At 38.1% G+C, this 14297-nt stretch overlaps 3 protein-coding genes across 6 annotated transcripts; 2 read left to right on the top strand and 1 right to left on the bottom strand.

The window, feature by feature from the left end:
• LOC109725089 lies at nucleotides 54–3053 on the top strand. The gene is made up of 4 exons (XM_020254152.1): nucleotides 54–152; nucleotides 767–889; nucleotides 1499–1578; nucleotides 2647–3053. The coding sequence occupies exons 2-4, from the start codon at nucleotides 776–778 to the stop codon at nucleotides 2717–2719; spliced, it is 267 nt and encodes an 88-aa protein (XP_020109741.1). The 5' UTR covers nucleotides 54–152; nucleotides 767–775; the 3' UTR covers nucleotides 2720–3053.
• On the top strand, nucleotides 3894–5302 carry LOC109725087 (probable glycosyltransferase At5g20260). Its single transcript, XM_020254151.1, has 3 exons — nucleotides 3894–4024; nucleotides 4131–4485; nucleotides 4630–5302. Exons 2-3 carry the CDS (start codon nucleotides 4144–4146, stop codon nucleotides 5293–5295), a joined length of 1008 nt encoding a protein of 335 aa, XP_020109740.1. The 5' UTR covers nucleotides 3894–4024; nucleotides 4131–4143; the 3' UTR covers nucleotides 5296–5302.
• On the bottom strand, nucleotides 5761–11832 carry LOC109725085 (glutamate receptor 3.5-like). 4 transcript variants are annotated; one of them, XM_020254149.1, is made up of 7 exons: nucleotides 11380–11517; nucleotides 9791–9844; nucleotides 8502–9620; nucleotides 7825–8102; nucleotides 7138–7169; nucleotides 6646–7052; nucleotides 5761–6494 (listed from the first exon to the last, which is right to left on the bottom strand). In XM_020254149.1, the coding sequence occupies exons 2-7, from the start codon at nucleotides 9821–9823 to the stop codon at nucleotides 6051–6053; spliced, it is 2313 nt and encodes a 770-aa protein (XP_020109738.1). In that variant the 5' UTR covers nucleotides 9824–9844; nucleotides 11380–11517; the 3' UTR covers nucleotides 5761–6050. The 4 variants fall into 4 exon arrangements, with proteins under 4 accessions (XP_020109738.1, XP_020109735.1, XP_020109736.1 ...); XM_020254146.1 differs by having other exon boundaries at nucleotides 8502–9844; nucleotides 11380–11832; XM_020254147.1 differs by having other exon boundaries at nucleotides 8685–9844; nucleotides 11380–11832.

Here is a 14297-nt window from a genome sequence, read left to right as displayed (position 1 = left end):
ACTTCAAATTGGGTGAGAATGGGCCGGGCCTAGGACTAAAAACCCAAGAGACCCGGATCCGATAAGAGTCACTTCTCTTCGTTCCCCTCTCCCTCTCTCTTCCCCATTACTCTGTGCTACACATCTCGGCTACTTCTCGATCTCGCACACGAGTAAGCTCCTAGATTTTTTTTAAAAAAATTAAATTCTCTATAGGTGGATCCTACTAATCCCCTTGATTCACAGGGTAGTTGACTNTTTTTTTTTTTTTTTTTTTTTGTGTGTGTGTGTGTGGAGGGGGGGCGGGGTTTGGTTATTGTTAAACCCTAAAGAGATTTGGTTCCTCTGGGATTGCACTATATGTGAAAGCTATTTGACGAGGAATTCTTAGATTTTTCGCGATTAAAATGAATTAATGGTGAATTTTGGCTTGTATTGAGAGGAAGTGGGTGTGAATTTGGCACCGAGCGTGATTTTTGAGATAAAAACTAGATTTTGGAGTGTGTTTTGGGTTCTTTTCTTTTCCTTTTTCTTTTTTTTTCCTTCCCTGTCCTGGTATCTACTGAGTTTTAACATCCGTACAAGTTTTTCAGCAGGAATTCCTAGCTTCTTCATGATTAAAACGCACTATTTATGAATGTTTACTTCTGTCAAGGGGAATGTGTAAATCTGGTGTTGAGCATGATTTTGAGATAAAGAATTAGTTCACAGGTTTTTTAAAAAAAGTGTTTCTTGGTTCAAAATCTTCTCATTTTTCCTTATTGGTTGGATTACCCATTATTGGTAGAGTGGGAGAATGAGTTCTTCTAGGGCAGTTCCGAGGAGAGAGAGTCCGTGGGGTTTGCCGGAAGGTGACACGCGGCAGCCTCAGGCGCATCGGTGCAATGATAGAGCCGAGGATGTAATCCAGGTAATTATTTTGTTTTACAGCTTTTTCCTGAGTTTTCCCCCACCTCTATTTGCTCGTGGAATTGGTTATTGTATATTAGATGCCTCTTATATTCTAGTTCTAGCAGTGTAAATGAATCATAGCTTTCGAATACCTCACTCTTTTTATTTATATCGGTTGAAGTATTTTTCTGATTAGAGTATCTCATGTAAGGTGAGTTGTTTCTTTGATGGTAAGGGATTTTTTTTAAAAAAAGAAAGAAAAAGAATAGTACATGAAATTCAGAAAAAGAGAGAAAAATAAATGCAAAAAACATGAAGGGAACTATGTGATGAAAATGAATTTTAGTTATGGCATACTTCTTTCTTGGGTGAAAGCCGACGCCATATGGATTTGTTGCTCTTTATTGGATGGATGCTGGTGCTCCGACTAATGCCAAATTTGTTTTCTTCAGCTTGGGTGTTAAGTTATCCTGTTGAATTTTTTTGTTACTATCGGATTGTTTGTAACTCAATTTTGCTGCTTTTCCCATATTCAATTGCTTTAAGCTGCTTTTCGGAGAAGCATGTCTGTGGTGCAGCATATATTATGTGCTGAGGTATTTTTTGCCTTTTTTTTGTTGCTTTGCAGGCCTGCTTTGAAGGGAATCCATTTAAAACTGTTCCAGGCCCTTTCAAGCTCTTTTGGCGATGCATGCGATCAAAACCTGGGTATGTATTTTTCACGTGGAGATGTAAGCGAGATAAGTGGCCTCCAGTTTGGACAACTAATGTAGAATCTGTCCTTACAATTTTGTGCAATTTTCTGAATTTAGTGTGCGCGTCAGCATTAAGACAGAAATCCTAAAGATTGATGTGGGCAGTATGACTTACTAGTTACTATGCATTTCAACCTTCTTCTTTTTTTTGCATGGCCTATTCTTGAAGTTCAGATTGATCAGGTAGAAAGATAATTGAAGCCTTTATCTACAAGGATTTGATGCCTATTGTATTTTTATTCTTTGAGTTTCTGAAAGGCAGCTATCAATAATTACTTGGTCAAGTCATCACATTGAAGTTTACTGCAATTTTATCATTTCTTTGTTTGGAACATGATATTGTAGGATATAAGAAGTAAGTGGAGCTTAAGATCCTTGCACATTAGGCGGCTATCTACTTCGTCAATAAGGAAAGAATTGAGGCTTTCCCGGCTTCATTCTTGTTGAACTGCTTCAGGTTGAAATAGATATGCTGCAAGGCTAATTCCATTATATATTACCCAAAAGAAATAGTTGCCCAACTAAAGCTAGTTCAAGAAAGGGTACTGGTTTTTTTTTCGTTTTGCCTCGCTTACTAGAACTTCCAATTTACTCGAGAAGCAAAAGTTTGGCAATTGACAATCTTGTTCTTCCGTCTGTCTATCCTAGTGCCTCGTAGAAAGGTAGGATTAACGTCAACAGCTTACAGAGCAGGTAGGCCTTCTCGGTCAGAGACCCAATTCGATCTTCATAATCGGTCGTTCCCCTCCAAATATGAATGAAGAATCTGGCTTATTACAGTCGAAAGATGACCAAAATTTAGACCTTCCCGCCAGATCAGGAAGCTGTTGGCAAGATTCTTAATGAAAGATGCCAGGCCCTCTTTGAGCAGATCTTTCAAACAGCACTTTTGTGGAACTTCCGAATTTCCAACATAATTAGCGATGATCATGCTGTTCTTTTCCGTTTTTATTTTTTGTTTATATCTGAATTCTCTGTTCTCTATGCACATTGGCTAAAACTATCTGGTGGAATGTCACAGGGAGGAACCAACAGAACCTTTCTATTACCTGCAGCTGGATCCACCAAAGAGACAGGAAGTCAATCTAGAGTGAGAAACGAACAGCGCAAGGAAAAAACTAAAAAAAGGAATCCAGAAAGAAATAGCGTTCTTGAGGCCGATGTGTGGCATTCAACTCCCATAAAAACCTCATCTGCTTTTTGTTGCATGTTTGTGGAAATAAATTTTGGAATACTCAGCTACACTGTTGTTGTTCCTTTCCCCTTTATCTACTCTCTGAATAGTTTGAACATTGAATGTGCTAGTATTGTGTTGCAAAATAATTTGGACACAATGCAAAATAAATCTGATTTTACTCTGTAGATGATGCTACTCCCATTTTAGGGGTTACCAGATCGCCGAATCAATTTTGATTTTCCTCATTGTTATATACTGTTGTTCTTGCAATATCAGCTCTTGGTACTGTGTTGATGCTCTAGCAATCTAAGAGGTTCACTGTATTTTATTTTCGTGCATTTAGTTGTTTCTATTATCTGCTCTTTTCTGAACATCCAAATATAAAAAGTTTTTTTCAAAACATGTAGAAATTAAGACACTTTCTGAATAGCTACTTCCTAGAAATAAAAGTACCGCTTTGTCGTGTCACTTTTGCGCAACCAAACGCGTCCTCAATTTTAGTCGAATATAAGAGTCCATGAAGCCCACGGCCTAAGAATCTGCTACTGGGCCTTGCATTGGTTGTTGGGCCCACATACTCGGCCCAGAATCTCTGCACGTGGCTTTGGGATCAGTGCACGTGCCCCGACGTGCCACATACTCACTCCGTAGCGTCTACGTTGCTCTCACTCCCTAACTATAATATAAATTAACAGAAACGCAAAAAGAAGGGGAAAAAAAAAAATCATGCATTAATATCACTAACAGTTGTGAAACATTATAAAAGATAACATGCGTGCATGGGATCTCTCTAACCAAATTGTTTGAGTTGGTAGAGAATGGGTAGCATGAGTTGCAGTAATAGCTCCTATTCTCTCCCATTCTCCATACTTCCTCTTCTCCTACTACTCTCTTTTCTCTTCTTTGATCAAAACCACCTTTCACAATTTCGCGGTGGCCCGAAAGCCGCTAATGCTGCGTCGCAACCTTCTATCGCACTCTCATCATCGTTGCCATTGTCGTCATCGCCATCTCTGCCTACTTCTGCTTTACAAACGAATAGCGCACTTGCTGCTGCGCTTAACGTAACTAGAATTCAGAATAGAAGAGGCATAGAGAAGGGACTCGCAAATGCGCGAGCCTCGATTCGACGGGCCATCCTTTCGCACAATTACACTTCAAGCAAGGGAGAAGAGTTCGTCCAGAGAGGCGCCGTGTATCGCAACCCTTATGCCTTTTATCAGTTAAGTAGTAAAAGCAACAAAACTAGTTATAAGATTGAAGAATACTGTTGAATGTTGGTCCTCTCTACATGTTGGTCTCTCACGTAGAGGTTTGATAACATGCAGGAGCTACATTGAGATGGAGAAGAGATTCGAGGTGTGGATATACAACGAAGGCGAGCCACCGATCACGCACGGCGGTCCGGAGTCGAGCATTTATGCTATCGAAGGGCATTTCATCAGTGAGATAGAGGATGAGAAGAATCCGCTGAGAGCTCGCCGCCCTGACGAGGCTCATGTGTTCTTTCTCCCCATCAGCATTGTCAACATTGTAAAGTACATCTACCGCCGCGACATGATCGACTACTGGGGGCCTCAGCGCCGCTTAGGCGCAGATTACGTGGATGTGATAGCTAGTAAGTATCCTTACTGGAATCGCAGCGAGGGGGCCGATCATTTCATAGTCTCCTGCCATGATTGGGTATCTGCCATTTCTCTCTCTTCTGTCAAAAGTTTTTAAAAGTTTTTAATTTTTGTTCTAGAGTAGAGAAGCTGTTTCAGATGCGAGATTTAACCGTCAGTACTATAGTCTCCTTAATTTGCCATTGAAACATTTCATTTTCAGGCACCGTACCTTTCCGGTGCCAATCCTCAGCTCTACAAGAACTCGATTTGCGTGATCTGCAACGCGAACATGTCGGAAGGCTTCGAGCGTGGAAAGGACGTCACGCTTCCCGAAGTAAACGTCAAAGGTCGGCGCCTCCCCCGTCACCACACGATCAACCGTCCGCCAACCGAAAGAACGATCCTCGCATTCTTTGCAGGGGGGTCGCATGGCTACCTCAGGGAACTCCTGCTTCGACACTGGCAGGGGAAGGATCGGGAAGTCGTCGTCTACGAGTACCTGCCGAGGGGCCTGAACTATGACGAGTTCATGAGCTCGACCAAGTACTGCTTGTGTCCCAGCGGGTACGAGGTAGCAAGCCCAAGGATCGTGGAGTCGATAACATCAGGTTGTGTACCGGTGATCATATCCGTGAACTACTCATTGCCTTTCAGTGATGTGCTTGATTGGAGTAAATTCTCAGTGCAGATACCTGTTGAGAAGATTCCTGAGATCAAGACCATACTACAAGGAATTTCTGGGCGGCGGTACGAAGTATTACGGGCGAGGGTGGCTCAGGTGCGGCGCCACTTTGAGCTCAACCGACCCGCGAAGAGGTTGGATGTGATCCACATGGTGCTTCACTCCATATGGTTGAGGAGGCTAAATCTGAGGCTTCCTTATTGAATGTAGTAACAGGCATTACCTTCTGAATCATTCTTACAATGTCACCCTGTTAAGTAACTGATTCTTTTAGTGTCTTTTTGGACATTTTCATGTAGAATTATTGGCGTACCAAGCTAATAATAAAACTCTCTTTATTACACACAAAATAACTCTCACATATAATTTTATTACATACACCCAAAAGACTAAAAAACTCACACACTAAATTCACAGCTCAACACACCTTTTATACACCCTCACTCCCTACACTATATCTCACCACAGTCACTACACACATCACTACACGTCTTTTCACTTGGTGCGGGGCCCTCACACCTATTTATAGGCCTCCGACCTATCAACTTGAGCACTCTAGAGTGCTCTATTAGCAAGTAGTTTTTAGAGCACTTTAGAGTGCTTTATTAGCAAGTAGAGAGAGCACTTGTTTCTAGAGCACTCTAGAGTGTTCTATATAAAAGAGAGAGAGAGAGAAAGAGAGATGCCTCTTTCATTTCACCCTTATTCAAAGTATACAACTCAACACGCATTTCATTTGAACATACATTGCAGCACAAAGGAACAGAAAAACTGCAGAATATACAGAATTTCAGATGATATTACTATAAATCTTGGGGAAGTTGCGTTGCTATTTCAAAGATACGAACTGCTACATGTCATTTTCTGAAGCGATATAAGAGTGAAAATTATTTTAGAAAAAGGAAAAGAAATTTCGTATCTTCCAATCCAAAATAGCCTCCTGACGCACATCAAATCAGCTATCCAATGGACACTCGTGAACTCTGAGATTCTTTATCACTCAATCTGCTCTTAATAGCTTTCTTGACCTCCTCCTCCTTCTTATCGACGAACTGAATCAAATCCTTAAAGCTTTTTAAATTACTCATCCTCCTCGGTAGTGTTTCGCCATTTGGAGTTCCAGCGGAGTTTCCAGGCTCTGCAGTACTGCTGTATTGGCTATATTGCCAACAGATTCTTATGAAGAATATGATAAGAGAAAGGACACATATAAGACCGCATATGAGAAAGAGACCCCAGAAGCTCTTAAGGCTAAGCCGGTTCGATTCTATGTCGGTGTTGTCGCTGTTGCATCCTTTACGTACAAGCCATTTGTCGTGGATCCTTTGGAGCTCGCCATTTTCTGATAGTGTGAGAATCATGGTTGAGAGGTCCACTGCTAGAGGAGAGTCCTTTTGGAAGGCCTGTAAAGAACATATAACTAAGTTACGGTCGACCTACGGATAGAACTATTATCAAAACAGAAGAAAATAAAAAGTAAATGATAAACTTCGCTAACCAGAAAAGCGGTAAAGAAAAATCAATTTCATGGTCACAGTAGAAGATGGTACTTACAAATCCCCATCCCTCCCTGGTAAACTCCTGCCCCACAATCCCGAAGTTGCAGTATACTGACAAAAAGATGTCAACATAAGGAGATTCATCTACTATTGCTGCGACACCTCCATTTTTGGGCCCGAGCTCAAGAGCTCTTGCGTATTCGTCTATTGTATTTAAAGGTATGAGCCTGGACTCAGCTATGTTCAGCTCTTCTATCATATAATTCCGCGTAAATTTCCCGACCTGATAACCAATTGGCTCTGAGCTCGATATCAAGCTATCAAGTCCTTTAATTCCCGAAGAAAGTTGTTGAACCGTAAGGATGGAGGTGAGGCTGGCGGTGTAGCTTGAATTGATTATTAGTACTACAAATAACCATACGATTAGCACAAACCGTCCAAGGGTGCTCACTGTGTTCTCTCCTGAAAAACATATACAGCAGTGTAAAGTTCGAGCTTGTGGAGAAAGTATTGTGAATTGAAACTTTTCTGAGGCAAATCAACTTACTTTGTGCAGAAAACATTGTTGAGAAACTGAACCTGCAAGGAAAGAATGGCAGAATTAAAATATTACATTTATAAGATAAAAATGTCCATTCATTAAAAGTCAAAAAAAGATAAAAATGGAGAAGATTCAAATGTTACAAAAATGAGTAAAAAGTAACACACAGAGATAAAACTGATAATTATATAAAAGAAATTTGAATATGAATGAACAAAACTAGAAGTAAAAGCTATGCACACTTGGATAGACCTCGTGTGTGCATAAAAAATCGTTCTAATATTGGATTGTGGAAATTACTGCCGTAGAGACTAGTCAGATGGCTTGATAGCCTCAGCTGAAAAAAAAGAAAAAAGAAAAAAAAAATTCTGCAATTCACAATTACTCTCTGTAACTTTCAGAGTTTCATGTATCAAAGGATATTTTTGCCCCTGTAAAATTTGCATTAACTAAAAGATATCTTATCAAATTACCTGAATTTTCGAAATCATTATATATTGTTATCTACCTAAAATTGATTTTGATATTCACAAATTTTGGTACAGAAACATAAGCTAGTTGTTAGGACAACTTTCAGATTTAAAGTGTTCCTGGAGTGAGCAACCTTAAAACAGTATAAAAGTAAGATAAAACTGTCTTTTCAACAATGATGATTAAGATATAATTCTCAGGGGTGTGGGGAAGAAGACTAACCAGCATAGTGTCACAAGTTGCTGTCTCGGTGATCCTCGAAACTCCGGGTTTTTGCGGTGCTCCAGAATCCAAACAACCACCCCAACACCAATAAAGAAAGCTCCTGTTACACACCACATCTGTATAGTGAAGGGCTTCAGAAAAGCCCATGCACTGGAGCTACTTTGCTTCACAGGTGCCACTATTACAAGGCCCGACTCAGTATAAGGCTGTGTGAAATCTACAATCTTTGTTCTGTTTCTCGCGATGGCAATGTCACCTACTGCTGCATCTAGCTCCTAGAGAGCAGAACCAGGCTTAGAATTGCAAAAAAAGAAAGAAAGGAAAAAAGATAAGATAAATATATCCTGCAAAATTGTCTCTCAAGTTATATCCCTGCAAAATTTGAACTTTCATGTATGTCAAAATAGTATCCATCTGTAGGACACCTTTTCAAACAGAACCTACTCTCCCTCACAAATTGGGCGATTCCCCAACTTATATTGGTACTTTTTTGTATGAAATTGCACTTCTCAAGGGATACATATGAAACTTCAGATTTACAGAATATATTCGAAAATGGATACTTCGCAGGGATATATAAGTAAAAGCCTCAAACGAAAATGGAAAATATGCAATTAAACATTAGAACTCGAAAAGAACAGAAAAATTCAGGTCTGTGAAAATAGAGCACATACGTTTTGAGCGACCATGCTTATGATATCATCATTGTTCGGATTCTCCTTACCATTTCCAATCAATATGAATGAGCAAGGAACCGGGTATGGTAACAACTTAATCGCAGCATTAAATACATCGATGCAATATCCAGTCACATTATCAGGACCAGAACTTTTCGACACAAATTCATTAAAGCTTACTTTATTCGGAACTCCAATCCTCAAAGCCTTGCCATTATTCGGAAAAACCCAACCACGAGGCTTCGTCGGAGTTTCACCGGGCCAGATGACACTGTAGAGTTGTTGGCTACTTGTAGTATTTGGTGGCTTCTCAGACAAAATTTCAGGAGGAACAACTGAGAGACCAGAGTAATTAGACCAATAGCCTATAACCTGCGAACCTGTTCCACCAATATTTAAGATATCGTAAGCCGGGTGTATTAAATTCCTGTCCGAGTCGAATTGAACTTGACCAGTTATGCCCGTAAAGTTTGTGAGCAACAACTGGTTAAGTAAATTCTGGCCATCATTGAAAATTTTGAGGGATGCTAAGTGCAAAGTGCTTTCATTTGTATCATGCAATCTTGGATCACTAGAGAAATTGAATTCCTGTCCCTTATTTAGCAATTGATCGACAGCACGAGCAACAACCCAAACTGAATCGTAAGCGTACAAACCGTATGAATTCAAGCTCGAACTGGCACTCGAATTACCAATTTTATCATTCCACCTAGACAGAAACTTTGTCTTGAGATTAGAATCCGGTATATGATGCCTAAGAACAATTGATCCCTGTATAAGACTCATAGTATTAGGATCAGCCAAGCCAGAAGAATCAAGAACTGAAGCAAGCCAATCAGTTGCCATCCACACATAACCAGCCTCCATCATCCTGAGTCTCTTAGCCTGTGAAAAAATTGTCAAGCCCGAGTCGGGATTCACATGCACAACATAAATCCGAGATTCCATCAAGTTCACTTGTAGAAGCAAGTCATTGATGGCATCAGCATCTGCATTAGGAGGGAAAGCAGCTTTATATGAAATTTTCGCCCGTTTTTCCGCGAGTGCATCGCCTAGAGCCGATATCCCTCCTCGCCCGTAATCATCATCGACAAAAATTGCAGTGATCTCTCGCCACTGAAAATAGTCGATCATGTCAGCGATTGCCTTCATTTGGAAATAGTCACTATGTGTGGTTCTAATAAAGTAAGGATATTCAAGAGAGGAGAGAGTTGGATCGGTGGCGGCAAATGACAAGAGAGGAACGTGTAGCTCGTTAACAACGTGAGAGATGACATGACCTATACCGGAGGATTGCGGGCCAATGACAGCAACCACATCTTTCTCCATTAGCTGCAAGGCTGCGAGAAGACGAGATTGCGGCATCAAGTTCAATAGCTCAATGCACAATATATATAGCCAAAAGGCACGCAAAACTTGTTCCTTTTTTTAAACAAAATGAATACAAGTTTGTTCCTTTTTTCTTGATACCACTATAACTTTCTTACTAAAATCAATCCCCAGCTAGAAGTGTCAAAAGGGCGTCACATAAAGGAGGAAAATGAGAGAAAGGAATTCCATATAAACGAAAGGCTAAAATACAGAAAAGCCTCCTATAAATACCTGGTTTTTTACTCTTACTCTTTAACTTTCAAAAACATATATTTTACCTTTTTAAAATACAAGGCCAGTGTAACACGAATAATGGAATAAGAAATGAATTAATAAAAAAGGAAACATTAAAAAAAAAAGAGAGAAGAGAAGAAAAAGCTCAACAGATTCAATTTGATAAAGAATCTTATTTCTCGTACAAACCATGTATAAAAAAAAAAGGGCTAGTGGTAAGTATCAAAGCTATTTAATTAATCTAAAAGTGATCTTTTTCTCTAAGAGGAAAAAAAAACACAATTACACATCACCACCCAATTATCTTTTCACTTAAAATAACTTTAAAGTTTTTTTTTTTTGTTACACAAAAGTAATACTTTTTTATCATTTTATATATATAATTCGGCAAAAGTTCAGGTTAATCTAATACACTAATTTATTTTTCTCATCCCTTTTCTGTTTCGCAATAGAATTGCTTAATCATGTAATAAAAACCAATAATAATTGTTAAACAATATTGAGAAAGCCTCTTACGTCTTTACAGCAAAGAGAATAACCAACGGAAAAAGCATTTTATCCCATACACTTTGCGAAACACAACTAAATTTGAAAGAAATAATTTATTTTGGTCAAAGTCAAAGCAGGTTACTCCATATTATTTTAGAATAACTTATGTAACAGACCGACTGTCTCTAGAGCAAGTAGTAAAGGGTTTGTGGTTAGTACCCGAGGTCCCAAATTCGAATTCTAGTTGATTCATATTTCCAGCTAAGTTTATTTCTAAATGAAATAAACGAATCGGGTAACATGCTAAAAAAAAATTGTGTAACAGGGTTATTTTCAAGTTTATCCTTCGCTTTTGTTTTCCACACCATACTCTTTCAAGTTCCAACTATGCTCCACTAATTATTTTTTTTTTAAATAATCTAATACGAAATTTTTTTTATTCCTCTCTATTCTACGATACCTACCGAGTTATCCAAGAATTTAAATATTTGTCCCTTCAAATATTATTCTATTATCAAATGCACGTTTTTTTCTTTTTTTTGACAGAATAATTAAACGAGAGAAAATTAATTAAAAACAATAGAAGTACGATGAGATTCGAATTCAGATCGCGTGGCCAGTATCATGTTAAAAAAATAAAAAAAAAACGAAACAATTATTATTCTCAGAAAAATTAAACAAAAAATATATTTTTTTTTAATATTTCACATTCAAATTCAACAGTAGTAGCAGCAGCAGTAATAATAATAAAAATAAGAGTAATAATACTAAAAAAAAAGACCTTCAACGGTTCCGAGGAAGCCGCTGCAATTGGTGTCCTGGGTGAGCACGGCCATTCTCGTCCCGTTGAGCACGCTCGGGTCCGCATTCACGTCCTCGGCGGCGAGCTCGATGGCGAGGCGCGCCGCGCGCCCGATCGTCGAGTTGAAGGTGAAGAGCGCCCCCACGCTCACGCTCACGCTCCGCGCCGCCGCCGCCGCCCCCCCGGTGAGGCCCAACAACAAACAGGTCGTGAGCATTACCCAAAACAGCGACAGCGACGAGCAATCCATTTCAACTTCCTTGGTGAGTTTGATTTGGATTTGTGTTTGGATTTGGATTTGATTGGTGTGTTTCTTAATGGTTTCTACAGGGGAATCTTTTGAGAGAGAGATAATTCATATCTGGGACTAGGGAGATAGAGAGTGTGTGTGTGGAGCAAGGTTGGAGCAGGTACATAAATAATTGAGGCTATGATGATATATATAATGTGGGAAAAGTAAATATCAAACTCGAGTATAGAGTATACGAGCTAGGCTCCTGTGCTTTCGAAAGTATGGATGCTTTCGTGCTTGTAAGTTATTTTTGATGATATGATTTTCGATTCGACGATCGGTTTCGTTAGACATGATCTACACTATTGAAACTATCTAGAAACCAAATTTCATAATTTTTTAACTTCGTTTGCCTAGTGAATAAATAGGCTCAAAATTAACGGTTGAAAATAAAAATTTCATAAAAAACAGTGATAAATTATTCAAATTTCAAATCGAAAGTATTGTTCTTACTCTTTATGTTAAGTAGAATTTTCTATTAAAGTTTCATATAATTTGGATAAACTTCTACATCGTTGAACTTAAAGACGTGCCACATCGGCCGTTAAAATAGTCATTTTTGAGACGCTTTGATCGCTTGGTAAATGATGTCAAAAAATTATAAATTTTTGTTTCTAGATAGTTCCCATAGCGTAGATTATAGCTAATGGAGCCGATCGTCGAATCGGATGTCCTATCATCGAAAATAACTTACAAACACGAATGCCTCGTACTTTCGAAAGCACAAGAGACGTACTCCAGATAGTTATTGCTACTTTTGAATGGCGAAATTAGAGACATAAAATAATTTGCTATCTATCAAATACTCTACTCCAAATAATTATCTTCTTTTTATTAAATAAATGTAGAAGCAAAAACCAAACAAACCACGAACTTAGAGAGAGAAAGAGAGAGAGAGAGAGAGAGAGAGAGAGAGAGAAATAGGTATGGCCCCGTGTGGGAGGACAAAGTATAAGAAAGCGTGATATTTTGGGCTTTTTTTGCATTTAGACCCCTGACAAATTTTTATTTTAAAAATAGCCCTGTCAAAATTTAATTTGCAAAAATGACCTTAGGCCTGCCACGCAGGCGCCACGTCAGCGCCACGCGGGCAGGGCTGGGCCCGTGTGTTAAGTTGAACACGGTGAACCATTCACCGTGTTCAAACACGGTGAATGGTTCACCGTGTTTAGTACGTATTTTTTCTTACATATTTAAAAGTGGAATAGGGAGTAGGGATGTAGATATGGATATCCGAAATATTATCCGAATTCAAATCCGAATAAATTATATATATATACATAATTTATTTTTGTTTATTTATACAATATATAAAATATTTAATAATTTTTATTCCTTAGATCTTCATCCAACCCAGCGGATTTTAAAAATCTATACCGTTGGATGAAGATTTAAAGAATAAAAATTATTAAATATTTTATATATTGTATAAATAAATAAAAATAAATTACGTATATATATATATATAATTTATTCGGGTTTGGATTCGGATAATATTTCGGGTATCCATACCTATTGACATCCCTACTCCTTATTCCACTTTTCAATATACAAAAAATACGTAAGAAACACGGTGAACCATTCACCGTGTTTAGACACGGTGAATGATTCACCGTGTTCAACTTAATACCCTGGCCCCAGCCCTGCCCACGTGGCGCTGACGTGGCGCCTGCGTGGCAGGGATAGGGCCATTTTTGCAATTTTAATTTTGATAGGGCTATTTTTAAAATAAAAATTGCTCAGGGGGCTATTTGCAAAAAAAACCCTGATATTTTACTTGTATTATAAATAAATTTTATAATATTTTACAAACTCGTTTACGTGGACATGAAACATAAGCGAGGCCGGTATGCTTCTGAAAGTACGGAGGGTCATCCGTACTTTCAAATCGTTTTTGATATTTGAACTTTCGAATCGATGATCGGTTCCGTTAGACTTGATCTCGAGTATTTAAAATATTTAAAAAATAAATTTAATAATTTTTTGATATTATTTTTCTGATGATCGAAGGAGCTCAAAATTCATGGCTGAAAATAAAAATCTTACAAAATGTGATGATATGATATTAAAATTTTAGATCAAAAATATTGACCTTGTTTCATATAATATAAAAAATTTTCTATCAAAATTTTATATAATTTGAATATTTCTACACTATTAAACTTGCAAACGGCTCACAATGACCATTAAAATTATTGATTTTGAGCCCCTTCAATCACTAAGCAAATGATATCGAAAAATTATAAAATTTATTTTCTAGGTATTTCAAATACTCTAGATCAAGTCTAACGGAACCAATCGTCGATTCGAATATCATAACATCAAAAACGACTTGAAAAATGAAAAATTCTGTATTTCTATAAACAAACCAACTCACTCCATATTTAATTGGCTGTATTGTAATTTACAATATCAAAAATAAAAATCTAATCATTAAAATCTAACAAATAACTTCCACAGCTGTTACCAATAAAATACGTCCATAGAAATAAATTTATAGAATATTATTATTGGATGTATTTGTAAGTGGATCTGAAGCTCCTCTCCCTGTCTTTTTGAAGAACAAGGAAAAGAATTTTCTTGTAAATGCTTTGGCTCTCGTTTT

The sequence above is a fragment of the Ananas comosus genome, linkage group 19 (assembly GCF_001540865.1).
Source record: "Ananas comosus cultivar F153 linkage group 19, ASM154086v1, whole genome shotgun sequence".
NCBI lineage: Eukaryota > Viridiplantae > Streptophyta > Magnoliopsida > Poales > Bromeliaceae > Ananas > Ananas comosus.
Note: the sequence above shows the minus strand (reverse complement) of the source record. Positions and strands in the feature narration are given on the sequence as shown.